Below are 13632 nucleotides of genomic sequence, written 5' to 3'. Positions count from 1 at the left end.
GAAAAGAATTTTTAAAAAGACTATAGATTGATACATAAATATGCATAAGCAGATCACTTTGCTCTAAGCCCTGAAACTAACACAATATTGTAAATCAATTATACTTTGATTTTTAAAAATGTCGAAAAAAATAAAGAGAGGCCCCCAGCCATGCCCCACCCCCTGTGAGGTTGAAGGAATGGGCAGGGCTGAGCTAGAGTCAGGCTGTTTATCTGGGCCCTCCAAAGAAGAGGAAAAACAAACAACAACCCCTGAAGGCTTGCGTTTCTCCATCACTTTACAAAGGTCTATTCTGCCTGCAACTCACAAAGCCGGGGTAGCTAGACAGAGAGTGATGAGTGTGGACATCCTGTTTTCCGTGTGGGGAACACAGGCCTTCCGAGGAGATTTCTGTGCCTCCAGGACAGCCTCAAGTGCCCAGTTGGCACCAGGATTATCCAATTCAGAAGCGGGAAGGCCCGAGGACCTTCTATCTCTGCCCCCATTTCATGGAGTGGAAAGCGGTTTGCAGGGTCACAGGGCCCCTGCGAGTGGCAGGACCAAGGCCAGAAACCAGGGCCCCTCCCGCCTCATTGCCCTTCATTCTCACCTGCCTGCAACCTCACCTGTGCCCTGGCCTCCAGAGAAAGTGGCCCCATGGTGAGGCCTCCCACATGAATGAACCTTCTGCCGCCTACACCCACATCACCTCAAGGGTTAGAGCCGTGGGCCCCAATCACCCTGATCAGGCTGGGACATCACGGTCCCAAAGGCAAAAGGATGACCTTTTGTGTCCGGGGCAAAAACTCCCCAGGAGTTTTCTCTGAGTCCACACATCTGGGCAAACACACTTTGAAAGCTCTAATCCTGTTAGGGGATCCGTTCTGCAAAGGCAGGGGTTCACCTCGGCTTCTCAGCCGATTGGACTTGGATTTTAAAAAACTAGAGGGGACGGTAGACGTGGAAAATTCAAGGGGAGCACTGGAGCAGGGTGGGATGAGGATGTGTGCGTGTGTGTATAAATATACCTAGCTATATTATTTTTGTTTTTTGAACTTAATGCATTGTGTATTGTGTAAACATAAGATCAGGACTACACAGAACTACAAGGTAATACAATTCGCTCATGGCTGTGCTTGCCAGAAAGAAGCAATGGTTCTTTTCGTAGCTTCTCTCCTCAATACACAGTTGTATACTCGCACACACACACATAGACACAGACACACACACACACACATGCTTTTCATACCTAATGATAGATGACAGAGTGAAAAATGTATCCACATTGGTAAATATGGCAATGATAGAGTGGAAGGTGTATCCACGTTGGTAAATACGGCCATCACTGTGGTGGCCGCCTGGCATTCCACTGAATGATGCAGGTGGAATATTATTTAAGTGGTCCTGATGCGTACCCATGAAGGCAGGCTCTGGGATTCTGCTTGGCAATGCTGCCATGAACTTCCTTACAGCTTTACTTTTGCCCTTTCTATTTATCTGCTGGTTTTCTTTAAGTAAATCACTGAATCTGGAATTGGCGGATTCAAAGATACAAGGCTTTTAGGGCTCTGATGATGGGGCTGACAAACCCCAGACTCACTCCTTGAGCCCATAAAGGCATTCTCCTTATATCCTCACTGGCCACCACAGTCAACATTTTTTACTTTTGCCAACTGGACGTTTTAACACAGTGAGGTCTCTCTTTTTTAAAAAAAAAAATTATTTTCACTGATCAACTGTCTGTGCCAGGTATTTCCAGAAGCCTGATCCGCTGCTCCCATTGTCATGGCCAAGACTCAGATTCTGGAAAAATCGAGGCAAGGGCATTTTGATGATTCCCCTACTTGTGCAGCACTTTGAAGTTTAGAAAACACTTTTCTTCCTATTATCTAACTGTAAAATGGGGACCCGCAAGCTCTCTGCACAGGGTTGCCCTGTGGATCAGAAATAAATTATAGTGCTGCATTTTATTTAATCAAAAGTGTCATATAGCTTATATAAAGTTTATATTTATAAAGATATGAGCATATTTTTATAAAGCACCGTAGACTTTCTAAAATATATGAATGCAATCCATTTTATATGATTTCTAATAGTGAGACACTGTGAACTGTTTAACTATCTGACAGGAGAGGACTGGCTAAATAAATTATGTTCATCCCTGTGGCGGAATCTCTGCAGCCATGGAAACCAGCATTATCACACTGGAAATGGGCTCCTGGCGTATCACTGGATGCTGGGAACCAGCTTATATATCAGTGCCAGGGGTACAGGCCCACTTCTGCCAACAGCATAAATAAATACACCATGGGTTAGCAGCAGTTATCTCTGCCCAGATGGAAATATGAGCGTTTGAAGATTTTTTGGATTGCCTTTTGCAGGTTTGAAAGACAATGAAGTCACTTTTGAACCAACATAGTAGGAGGAGTTAAAGAAACTGAAACAGCAGTCAGTACTGTTACATGACTGTTACGCACTTACATGAATATATCTGTTGCCTATACATAATCATATATACTTATATACAGTACATGATATATATAATTATGTTATTCACTTGTATAAATACATGTAAACTATATAATTATCTATAGTATATAATATATAATTATGTTATTCACTATATAGATATGTGAGTGTACATATTAACTATATACGTAGTCATGTGAACTTCACAGCAATCTTGGGGAGACTCCCCATCACATGGCCTTTAGGGAACCAAGGTTGGGGCTTTAAGGCGGCAGCCCAGCCCTGCCTCACCCCGCAGAGCGGGCGGGGCCTGGAGGCAGGTCTGGGGGACCCGGATGACCACGCTTCCAGCCCCCTGCAAGGACCCTGCCTTTCCCGTTGCCCCTGTAGGTTGCAAAACCGTCCACTACGACCTGGTGTTCGTGCTGGACTCCTCCTCGAGCGTGGGCAAAGAGAACTTCGAGAAGGTCCGGCAGTGGGTGGCCAACCTGGTGGACACGTTCGAGGTGGGCCCGGAGCGCACGCGAGTGGGCGTGGTGCACTACAGCGACCGCCCGGCCACGGCCTTCGAGCTGGGCCGCTTCGGCTCGCGGGCCGCGGTGCGCGCGGCGGCGCGGCAGCTGGCCTACCACGGCGGCCACACGCACACAGGCGACGCGCTGCGCTACATCACGCGCCACAGCTTCGCGCCGCGAGCCGGCGGCCGCCCCGGGGACCGCGCCTTCAAGCAGGTGGCCATCCTGCTGACCGATGGCCGCAGCCAGGACCTGGTGCTGCCCGCCGCCACGGCTGCGCGCCGCGCTGGCATCCGCATCTTTGCCGTGGGCGTGGGCGAGGCTCTGCGCGAGGAGCTAGAGGAGATCGCCTCCGAGCCCACAGCGGCGCACGTCTTCCACGTGTCTGACTTCGACGCCATCGACAAGATCCGGGGCAAGCTGCGGCGCCGCCTGTGCGAGAGTGAGTGGGGACCGTGCCTGGGGCGGGCGGGGCGGGGTGCAAACCCAGCTTCCAGGCAGAGGCGGGCCTGAGGACACCTGGCAGCTGCTCTGCTGCTTAGGAACCTGGAAACCCAGGCGCACCCACCCCCAGCGTGCACACCCACCCCCAGGGTCCCATGGGCCCTGTGCCTTGGGCCCTGAGTCCAGGGAAAGAAAATTCAAGAGGGCTGGGTCCTAAACCCCATCCAGCCTCAGAGTTTGGTTACGTGTCTCTGGTCGCAGCTCCATATCTGCCATGGGGACTATGCATTGGCTTCTCAGGGCCCTTGAGTCAGAGCAGGTGCTTGCAAGGCCTCGCCCAAGCACCTGCTCACACAGGTGAGAGATGTCGGGTCCTGCCCCTTTCCTGAGGTGTCACAATGAAAGATCATGGAAGAATGGGGCACAGACTGCCTTCAGGAACTGTCTCCGACAAGCCCGAGGCAGCCACTTCAAGATGATGGCCGCTGCTAGTCCCAGAGGCCAGGGGCTCTTGACCTGTTGCTCTCTGAGATCACCTGAGGCCTCCGAGTTATTTGTCTGGAATCTTGACTGTGGCTGGGGCTAGGGGGATGAGAGAGGGAAGAGTATGTGGGTGGAGTGGGGGGACAACTGGGCAGAGAGCCAGGAGCCCCTAGGGCTCTGACCTGGGCGGCTGACCTCAAGATTCTAGTAGGGTCATCCTGAGGCCAGACCCCTCTCCGGGACAGGAGGGGCTGGAGTGGGTTTCTCCCGTGTCAGCCTTTCCCCAGCTTCAGCCTGTGCCTGCTTCACTGGGGTGACATTCCTTCCTTGCTGGTAACTTACCCCTCCCGGTCCCAGGTGGGGGCAGGGAGCAGTGTCGCCTCTGTCTTACTGACTTCTCTGGGGGCCTGAGCCCTGGGTCAGGGAGCCCTGAGGGTCCCACCTAGACAGGGGCAGGAGGCTGGGTCAGTGGAGGAGGGACTGACAGTGGGAACAGCTGGCCGGAGCTGCAGGGACCTGGTCTCAGGGATGGGCCAGCCTTGCAGCTAAGACTTGTCTGAGCCTTGATGCTTCTTTCCGTTTCTTTTGCACCCTGTGGCTTTTTCTCTGTGTTGACTTGCTCAATCTCTACTTACTTATTCACAGATACTTAACGAGAGTCTGTTTTTTGTGCAGCCTTGTGCTGATTTCTGGGCCTATAGAAAAAGATAAGACACAGCCCTTGCCCTCAGGCTTTCCTCATCTGTTGCTGTTCAGTCTCTAAGTCGTGTCTGACTCTTTGCGACCCCGTGGACTGCAGCACGCCAGGATCCCCTGTCCTTCATCGTCTCCTGGCGTTTGCTCAAACCCACGTCCATTGAGTCAGTGATGCCATCCAGCCATCTCATCCTGTGCCCTTTTGCTGCCTTCAGTCTTTCTCAGCATCCGGGTCTTTTCTGATGAGTTGACTCTTCACATCAGGTGGCCAAAGTATTGGCACTTCAGCATCAGTCCTTCCAAGGAATATTTAGGATTGATTTCCTTTAGGATGGACTGGTTGGATCTCCTTGCTGTCCAAGGCATTCTCAAGAGTCTTCTTTAGCACCACAGTTTGAAAGCATCGATTTTCTTCGGCGCTCAGCCTTCTTTATGGTCCACACATGACTACTGGGAAAACCATAGCCTTGACTAGACGGACCTTTGTTAGCAAAGTAATGTGTTTGCTTTTTAATATGCTGTCTAGGTTTGTCATAGCTTTTCTTCCAAAGAGTAAGCGTCTTTTAATATCATGTCTGCAGTCACCATCTGCAGTGATTTTGGAGCCCAAGAAAATGAAATCTGTTCCTCATCTAGATATTGGGAAAGACACCAAAGGAAAGAATGTGGTGGGTGAGGTCCTGCTGTGGTTTTGGTGGATGGTGACCTTGAGAATGAGGGAGGGCTTCCTGGAGGAGGTGGCACTTAGTGTAGAAGAAAGAGCACAAGCTTCAGGATGAGGTGGCAACGTTTAGTCTGCACTATAATGACTGGAGGAGAGGAGCAGAGTGGGGGCTGGTGGCTTTGTGTGATTGTCAAGGCCTGGATAAAGGGGGGCCTTGTGTGCATGGCGAGGCATTGAGGGTTCTGGGTAGGACGTGACATGGTCAGATCTTCGCGGAGAAAGGAATGCTGGCCGGTTAGTGAGCCCCTCACAAGACAGCTGGGCAACTTCAGAGAATGGTGTTGGGGGTGGATGCCCAGGCCCGTTTTACAGATGAGGAAAGGGATGCCCAGTGGGTTAAGGGACACTCACCTGCTCCATAGGGTGCAGTTCACTGGCTGTGGACTTCCACAGTGACTTCATTTGACCCTCGTTACAGCCTCCTAAGATACAGATGCTCCCCTTCTTGCTGAATGCTGAGATCCAAGGGGACACAGCTGTAAGGCCTGCGGGGCCCTCAGCAGCAGTCCAGAGAGGTGATGGCGCCACGTGGGGAAGAGGAGGAAGGGAGGATGAGCTGCTGTGCCACGGCTGGGTAGAGACTTGATCTAGGTGCATATGGCCAGAAATACCGGCTGACAGAGGCGGGTGCTAAGACCAGGTCCAGCCAAGGGACAGTCATCCAGCCTGGTGGTTCAGAGTCTGTGAGCACCCAGCTGACCACCCCCCACCAGCATTTCTTCACCCTGGCAGCCTGGGTTCAAAGTGGTTCTTCGTCTTGGCAGAGCAGAATCTAGATTTTGAAGAGGTTCCCCCTCCCAGGGGATGGCTTTGGGAATGGTTCGGACAACCCTGGAGAGGTCAGGTCACTGGATCGTGTTGCCCAGTTAATAAAGTGGCAGTGTGGCCATAGAATCTGGGCCGTCGGCCTCTGCCCTCATCCCCCTGTGCCCCTAGAACACAGATTTCACCACCACTGACCCTGGGTCTGAGTCAGGGACAGTGGTCACAGGTAACAGCAAACCCTGCTCTAACTTGCTTTAAGGAGTAAGTCACAGGGACATCACCCAGGATGCAGAGGCCAGCGGTCGGGCAGCCCCGAGCGGGGACCAGGCCCTCTACTCTCCTGTTGCTCTGCTCACCCTTGCTGTTAATTCTGTTCTTGGCAGATTTGTGTGTCAGCGTCTGGCAGTGACCAGCGTGGATGGAAGAGATGCTGATGAGGTTCTGTTTGGAGGAGACTGAGGCTGGGGAGGGAGAGGGAGGCACCGGGAGCCAGTGGCTGGATCAGGGATGGCGGGGAGCCGGGGCCCCTGGGAGGGGAGGGCCTGACCATCACGAGCTCTGGTCTCCTCGTCTCGGGGAGAATCATGGCTGCCCACTTGGCCGTGACCCAGAGGGAGCAGGAAAGGAGTCCCTGCCTCACTCCCTGCCCGCCGGGCTGGCTGACGTCCCACAGCAGCCAGCGAAGGGGCCGGGTGACACGGGCCAGAGCAGGACAGAGAAAGAGTGGGTGTGGGTTGGACCCAGGAGAGGAGAGGGTGACCCCACAGGCCTGGACTCGACTAGCTGGACACCTTTTAGGCCCTGTGACTCTCCCCAGCCAATCACCGTAACCTCAGAGTGAAAGCAGGCTGACTCTCTGGGCCTGAACTGTAGGACCGTGTTTGACATTGTGGAGTGGGGTCAGTTACTGCCTCTCCTCCCCCAGGGAAAGGGGTCTGACCCCGGCAGGAACACCAGAGACCAGACCCAAGGGTTTCCCCCTTTCGGATGCAGGTCCAGCCCGCCAGCATGTCACACGTTTGCTGTGGAAATGTCAGGAGAAAGTCAGGACTCTCCCTCGCAGGCTTCTCCACATGCCTGAATGGAGGAAAGAGTCGAGTTATTCTTAGTCATCTGAAGGGAATCCGGTTTGTAAATACAGCTGGAGGCTGCGAGGGTCCGCTCTATTCTGGAGACTCAGGAAGCAAAATGTCTTCACAATTGCTTCAATTAGAAACAAAGCAAAACAAAACAGAAGAGCGAACAGGAACGTAGTGGGAAGCACATGGCGGGTGAGATCGAGGAGCCCCACAGCATCCAAACAGCCAGAAGCCCCTTGGCACAGGCAGGGTACCTGCGGGTGATGCATGGTCTGGATCCGGGCTGTTCCTGTGGGGGCTTCTCACCGATGACCTGGGAGATCTGAGAGTAAGGACATGGGTTTCCAGTGTTGTGATCATTCAGTCCATCCAGTCCCCTCATTCACTTATTCATTCAACAGCCATGGTGGATTCACACTAATCTGTTCATTCATTCGACTTCAACCCAACCGTACGCTGTAGTCGGCATCGGTTCACTTCAGTCCATCTGTCGGTCCATTCATTCATTCATTGATCAGTCACACACTGAGTGAGTCCTCTGCCAGGCAACTACCAGGTGTCCAGGATGCGGTGTTGGAGCTGATGTCCTTCTTGTCCTTGGGAAGCTTTTCCTCCTGGAGGCAGCAGGGAAGTGACACATGATTATACCACAGACTGTGCATGCTGGTTGCCTCCTGCCGTTTGAAATTTCTGTTCGTTTGTCTGCGTCAGAGCTGCCTTCAGCCACGGAATATAATCCTCACCAGGGAAAGGCTGTTCCTAGGGGTACCAGTGCCTGGAACGGAGCCTGGGATGGAGGAGGAGCTGCCTGAATGTTCTTGAAAAAGAAATCAGGGGCAGAAACCTGCAGTGGATTCTGTGCTGTGCATGTTGGAAGCAACTCACGCAATGATCTACTGCCTCCCAAATGCAAAGACTAAGCATATTCAGCACATCTGAAATCCTAGCCAACAATAACTGTTTCCCTCGTGTGTATGTTGGTGAGCAGAGTGGAACGATTAGATGTTGGAGGTTGATGAACGTCTGGAAAAGGCAGGCTGGGGCATAGGGGGTGGGGGGTGAATCATACCTGCTCCCTATGGCAGGCCACATCTGGGGGAGAAGGACCCCAACCTGACTTCCCAGGGTAGGGGGGAGGTGAACAGCACTCAGAGAGCCCACTGTTCTGAGCACCAAACGTTTTGAAGGCTGGGGAGGATATTTGCGTTTTACTCATACTGTGTTCTCACCCAGCCCAGTTGGGGTGGGGGGAAGGGGCGGTGTCAGTGCTCAGGATTTGCATGTGGGGAAACTGGTGCCTTGTCCCGCGCTGGCCATCACATGTGGCCAGTGACCAGTCTGGAGCTGGTCCAGACTGAGAAGTGCCTGAGTGCCATACCCACTGGATTTTGTAGACGAGGTATGAAAAAAGGGAGTAAAGCATCTCATGCATCTTTTTATATTAATTACATGTTTAAATGATAGTATTCTGGAAATTTGGGGCTTCCCTTGTAGCTCAGTCAGTTAGAGTCTGCCTGCAATGCAGGACACCTGGGTTGGATTCCTGGGTCGGGAAGATTTCCTCTGGAGAAGGAAATGGCAACCTACTCCAATACTCTTGCCTGGAGAATCCCATGGACAGAGGAACCTGGAAGACTACAGCCCATGGGGTCTCAAGAGTCAGACACGACTGAGAGATGAAGCTCACACACATCCTGGAAATTTAGGGTTCAATACAACATATTCCTAAAAGTAATTTTACCTAGTTCTTTTTACTTTTTTAAAATTGTGGCTGCTAGGAAATTTATGGATGAAGCCTACATACGAGCTTCTTCCTCCTCCGCTTCCTCTTCCTCCTCCATCTTCTATGATGCTGATGCTGCAGATGGGAACTGAGGTCTGACTGCTTCCAGAGCCTGTGCTTTCCAGCCAGCCTGGCTACCAGAGGGAGGCAGGGCAGTCTGGAGGGACAGCGGGGAAGCTGAGTCCCAGCTCAGTGCACAGGAGGTTAGGGGCCAGTGTCCAGGTGGGTGCCCAGCCCCGGCCCTCAGGCAGCACAGGCTGGGGTGTGGGGGCCGTGGCTGCCCTGCTCTGGTCTGGAAGCCCAGCTGGGAGTGACCGTGTGAGCAGAGGAGGGGGTGATGTGGGGACAGGACCAGGCATGAGATTGGACAGCGCTTTTTCAGGGTGGCTGCTGCAGAAGCTTCTCTTTGTCCAAATTGCTCCTGGACCAGCCGTGGACTCGAACTGTCCTTCTGCTTCTCAGGCCTCAGAATGCCATCATCCCTCACTGCTTGGAGCAGAATTCCCATAACCTGCCTCCTAAATCATAGCAGCAAATAGGATAACTGAGTGCCGCCAGCTGATTTTTTTTTTTTTCTAATGCATTTATGGCTTCCTTTCCACGTCCATCCTTTCTCAGAATTCATATTCACAACGCTTAGGTACTTATGTTGGCTCTTACCCCATGGCCACTCCTCGGTGGTCTTACCCCATGGTCCCTCGGTGGGGTGGCTAGTTCGGGTCATTCCTGAAGTTGCCCTGCTGGCTGGGAGCAGACCTGGGATTTTGACCTCACTCTGTTTGACCGCAGAGCCTGAGCTCTTCCCACTAAGTCTGGCTATTCAGGAACCATCTTTAAACCCACCATGGCTTTGAAGTCTCACCCCAATCCCCTAAGTAAGTTTTCCTTCTGTCGCTGACGGCACTGAGGGGCTGAGTGGCTTATCCAGGATCACAGGGAATCAGGCCTTCGACTCCTTGCCCAGCTCAGACCCAGTGCCCAGGAGTCTGAGCTTTTCTGAGCTGTCCTTCCATAGTAATCCCATCAGATGTCTAATTATTGAACCCTACCAGGGCCTGGACCAGCCCTGGCTCCTGCACGGTGACCAGTGGCTCTTTGTTCAGTAGACAGATGAAGGTCATGGTAGCTGAAGAAATCTTTATCCTCGTTTTATAAATGACAGAGATGATCTGCAAACTTAGGAGTGGACCAGCAGCAGCAGCAGCATTAAGCACGCATGGCGGTGTTGTCAGAGACCTGTTTCTAGCATCATGACCTCTGTGGCCTTGCCCAGTGACCTCCCCTAAGGTCTTCTCTGGCCCATGGCTCACTGTCCCCCTGGCCCTGGGCTCATCCAGGGAAGCACTTCCTTGTCAGGGCGTCAGCTCCTGCCCCTCCATGGCCTGCCGAGGCCCCCAGGGGACTGGATCTCAGCCTGGCTTCCTGCAGAGTGTAGGGCGGAGGCCCAGCCCCAGAGCCGCGGCTGTAATTAAGAGTCCTCTCCACCCCGGGCTCGACACAACCTTTATATAGCTGGTGGTGTGGCCTTCAGCGATCCTGTGGCCTGCCAGTGCCCACAGCCAGGGAGCCTCCGCCTACTTCTATTCTGGGGACGCTCTCTGGTGGTCCTGCCTCCCCTCTTCCCAGGGACAAGGGCCATGTCCTGGGCTGTGTCCTGTAGCTCTTGGATGTTAGCATGACTGAGGGCCCAGGAGGAGCCTCTCGTGTCTCTGCAGCCTCCCTCCCTCCCTCCTCTGTGCTGTGTGTCCATGTGCTTTCCCAGTGGGTTTTGACTACTGGATGCAATCCTTACCATGACAACACACACACACACACACACACAGGGGCTTTCTTATGTGTGAGGTAGAATGCATTTCACTGTTCTTCTGCAGATCTCACTGGGAGCATGTAGGCATCCCCTCCCCAGCCATGCGTTTCACCAGTTTGTGATTTTATGCGTGTCCTCAGCCCCTGCAAGAAGGGTCCCGATGTCCTCTGCTTGTTAGACCTGTTCACAGACTTGGCTACCTTGAGGATGGGGAAGATGGGCCCGGGGGTTGGGCGCTGAGATTCCTTGAGAGGCTCTTTATTGCTTTTGACCGTATCTGCCATAGGCCACTTCACCTTCAGGTGAGGGAATCACTTGAAAATGTATTCTATGCTTTTTTTTTTTTTTTTTAATAGCAAAAAACAGTGTGAGTAAATCACAGGACTTATTTGTGTAACTGGGAACGGACCAGGCAGACCTTTGAAGACAGCAGCTCGCGGCAGTGCGCGTCTTAAGGGCTCTGTATGATACTCTTGGGTTACTTTCTCAACACATATTTTTTGTTTCCCTCTTATCTCCTGGACTTTGTTCTGAGGCAAGGGGATCACGATGGTGAGTGATCACATCTGAGATTCTACTTTTAGGGCAATACTTTCCAGAAAGGAGATGGAGGGAAAAAAAAATCAAGTGAACTTGATTGTGATTTCATAGAGTGGTTAAGTGCTTTGAAGAAATGAGAAAGGGTCGCATGATAAAGGGTCTTAAGTGGGAAGGTTATAGGAAGGCCTTTGAGAAGAGAAAAGCTGGAATGACGTGGAACAGCCATTCACGCCAAGGTTGATGGGCCAGAGTCCCAGCAGAGGCAAGCAGGAGAGCCAAGGGCCTGCAGGAGGCCTGGGCCTGATGCTGGTGGAGGAGGGGCAGGGCCCGGCGGGGGCGGGCAGCAGCGGTGCCCAGGGGTGGAGCATCACGGCCCTTACCGGTGAGGGGCGCTTACCCTCGAGGGGCGCTTACCGCCAAAGCCGCCGAGGGGCCCTTACTTTTGAGGGCGGATGCTGAGGCTTGACTCGGGGGCTTGAGTCTCCGGAGTCCACCCAGCTGGGAGGGGGTCAAGAATCAGCCAAGGGCAGAGTGCACCTCAGCGCCCAGGAGTGTCCCCTTGAGGACCAAGAGACACTGTCCAGGGAGAGCCTGGGCCCAGCTGTTGGCATGTCTGGGCAGCGTGTCCGGGCTGGGAGTCTGTTTGTGCCTGTCTCCCTTGGGGCCTGAGTCTGTGGTCATCAGAGAGGGCACAGCCCTGCTGGCAGCCTTGTGCCCAGGGACCAAGTCCTCCTGTCCCCACCCCTCTGCATGGTCCGGAGACTTGTGAGGTCAGCGCGTGCGTGTACACACACACACACACACACACTTACACACACCCCATAAATCATACATACACCCCCCCCACTCTAACAGACACCCCATAAATCATACATGCAGCCCCAGACACTGCACACAGCACACACACACTCACATCTGGGAGCACACATGTGCCCATGAGGCGACCGGCCCAGCTCATCCCCCCGGGTGGATCTGAAGCCGGGGCAGAGCCGGCGGCCGCCCCAGCTGCGGGTTTGGAGCCGCCACGTGGATGCCTGTGGCCTGGCTCCCAGACCACATTGCCTTCAGGAAGCAAGGCCGGGGGTCCCACCCTTTGCCTGAAGGTCACTGGGAGGTCCTCCCTGGGAAAACTTGTCTTGATCGAGGTCACCCCCTGGAAATGGTCATGGGGTTTCTTAATTCTGATTATGAGCTGGGACATTTTATTGGAAAATTACTGAAAGCAATGGAAAACTAAAAACCACCCATCTCTCATTCTTGATTTGTGTGCTTGGGGAAGAAGGCAGAGTCTCCCAGCCCGGCCCCACAGGGCCCGTGCCCCCGATGAGGCCCCTGCCTGACTCTTCTGTCGGCCGCATCTGCGTGACCCACATGTCCAAACCCCAGAGCTTCCGCCTTTAGCCTCTGCTGAACCAGGGAGGGCTGCTCGTGTTGTCCACACTTGCTGATGGGTGTTTCCCGATGCATAGAAAGAGTAGGCCCCCTCGCGTCCTGAGTTCTCCCCACCTGACCATTGCTTTCTGCTGCTGGGTTCTGGGGTCTTAGGATGGCTGTCCTGCCTTTTTAGTGCTGATCTCTCTGTGGATTTGTGCAGGTAGGGAGGCTCCTAGAGCAGGCTTGCACACGCCCAGTGACTCCCCCGGGGCAGCTTGGGCTGGTGGGAGGCCTTGGCACCCCGCACCCTGGGTGAAGCCTCAGGCCCGTTAGCTCACCTCTTCCTGTCCTGTTCATTGGTGCAAAGAGGATTATGGTGACATTTCTACCTTGTCGAGCGTCCTGAAAATCTAAGGATTGGGATGTGGAAAGTGCGCGACACAACAACGGCCCTGAGCACACATTCTGCAACTGTCTGCTCTTACTGTGTGTGTCAGCATGTGTGGGCTGTAGCCCCCAGGCTCCTCTGCCCGTGGGATTCCCCAGGCAAGAGTACTGGAGTGGGCTGCCATTTCCTTCTCCACGGGATCTTCCTGACCCAGGGATCGAACCTGCATCTCCTGCATTAGCAGGCCAGCTCTTAACCACTGAGCCACCTGGGAAGCCCGTGTGTGCAGATTTATTATTTGTCAGAAAGGTGATTGGGTTTATATGTTTCATGCAGGGCAGTTATTTCTCGACCTTTTAAAAATAATTATCTCCTTTGAAGGGTATTTCTGTAAGTGTTTTGTTTCCTCTCATTGCCTGCTTCTCTGAAACTGTAATATCACACCTACTATTTATGCTGTTTGGGTGGGTTGAACTTTGGAGGGCCCCATCTGAAATCCCTCAGATTTTTTCAAACCCCTCCCTGAAAGCCATTTTTGCTCCTTTGGAGGCAATATTACCCGCTTTGAGAACGCGTGGTTTCTGGC

The 13632-nt window shown here is 53.2% G+C and overlaps 1 protein-coding gene across 1 annotated transcript in view; it reads left to right on the top strand.

Annotated features, from left to right (window-relative positions):
• COL22A1 (collagen type XXII alpha 1 chain) overlaps positions 1-13632 on the top strand; it is a 201493-nt gene that overhangs the window by 23673 nt on the left and 164188 nt on the right. Inside the window, exon 3 of the mRNA XM_045162761.1 lies at positions 2839-3405. Coding sequence (XP_045018696.1) covers positions 2839-3405 — 567 coding nt within the window. The remainder of the gene's footprint in view (positions 1-2838; positions 3406-13632) is intronic.

This window comes from Bubalus bubalis, chromosome 15 (assembly GCF_019923935.1).
Source record: "Bubalus bubalis isolate 160015118507 breed Murrah chromosome 15, NDDB_SH_1, whole genome shotgun sequence".
NCBI classification, from domain to species: domain Eukaryota; kingdom Metazoa; phylum Chordata; class Mammalia; order Artiodactyla; family Bovidae; genus Bubalus; species Bubalus bubalis.
The sequence above is the reverse complement of the archived record's forward strand: the minus strand, read 5'-3'. Positions and strand labels throughout refer to the sequence as shown.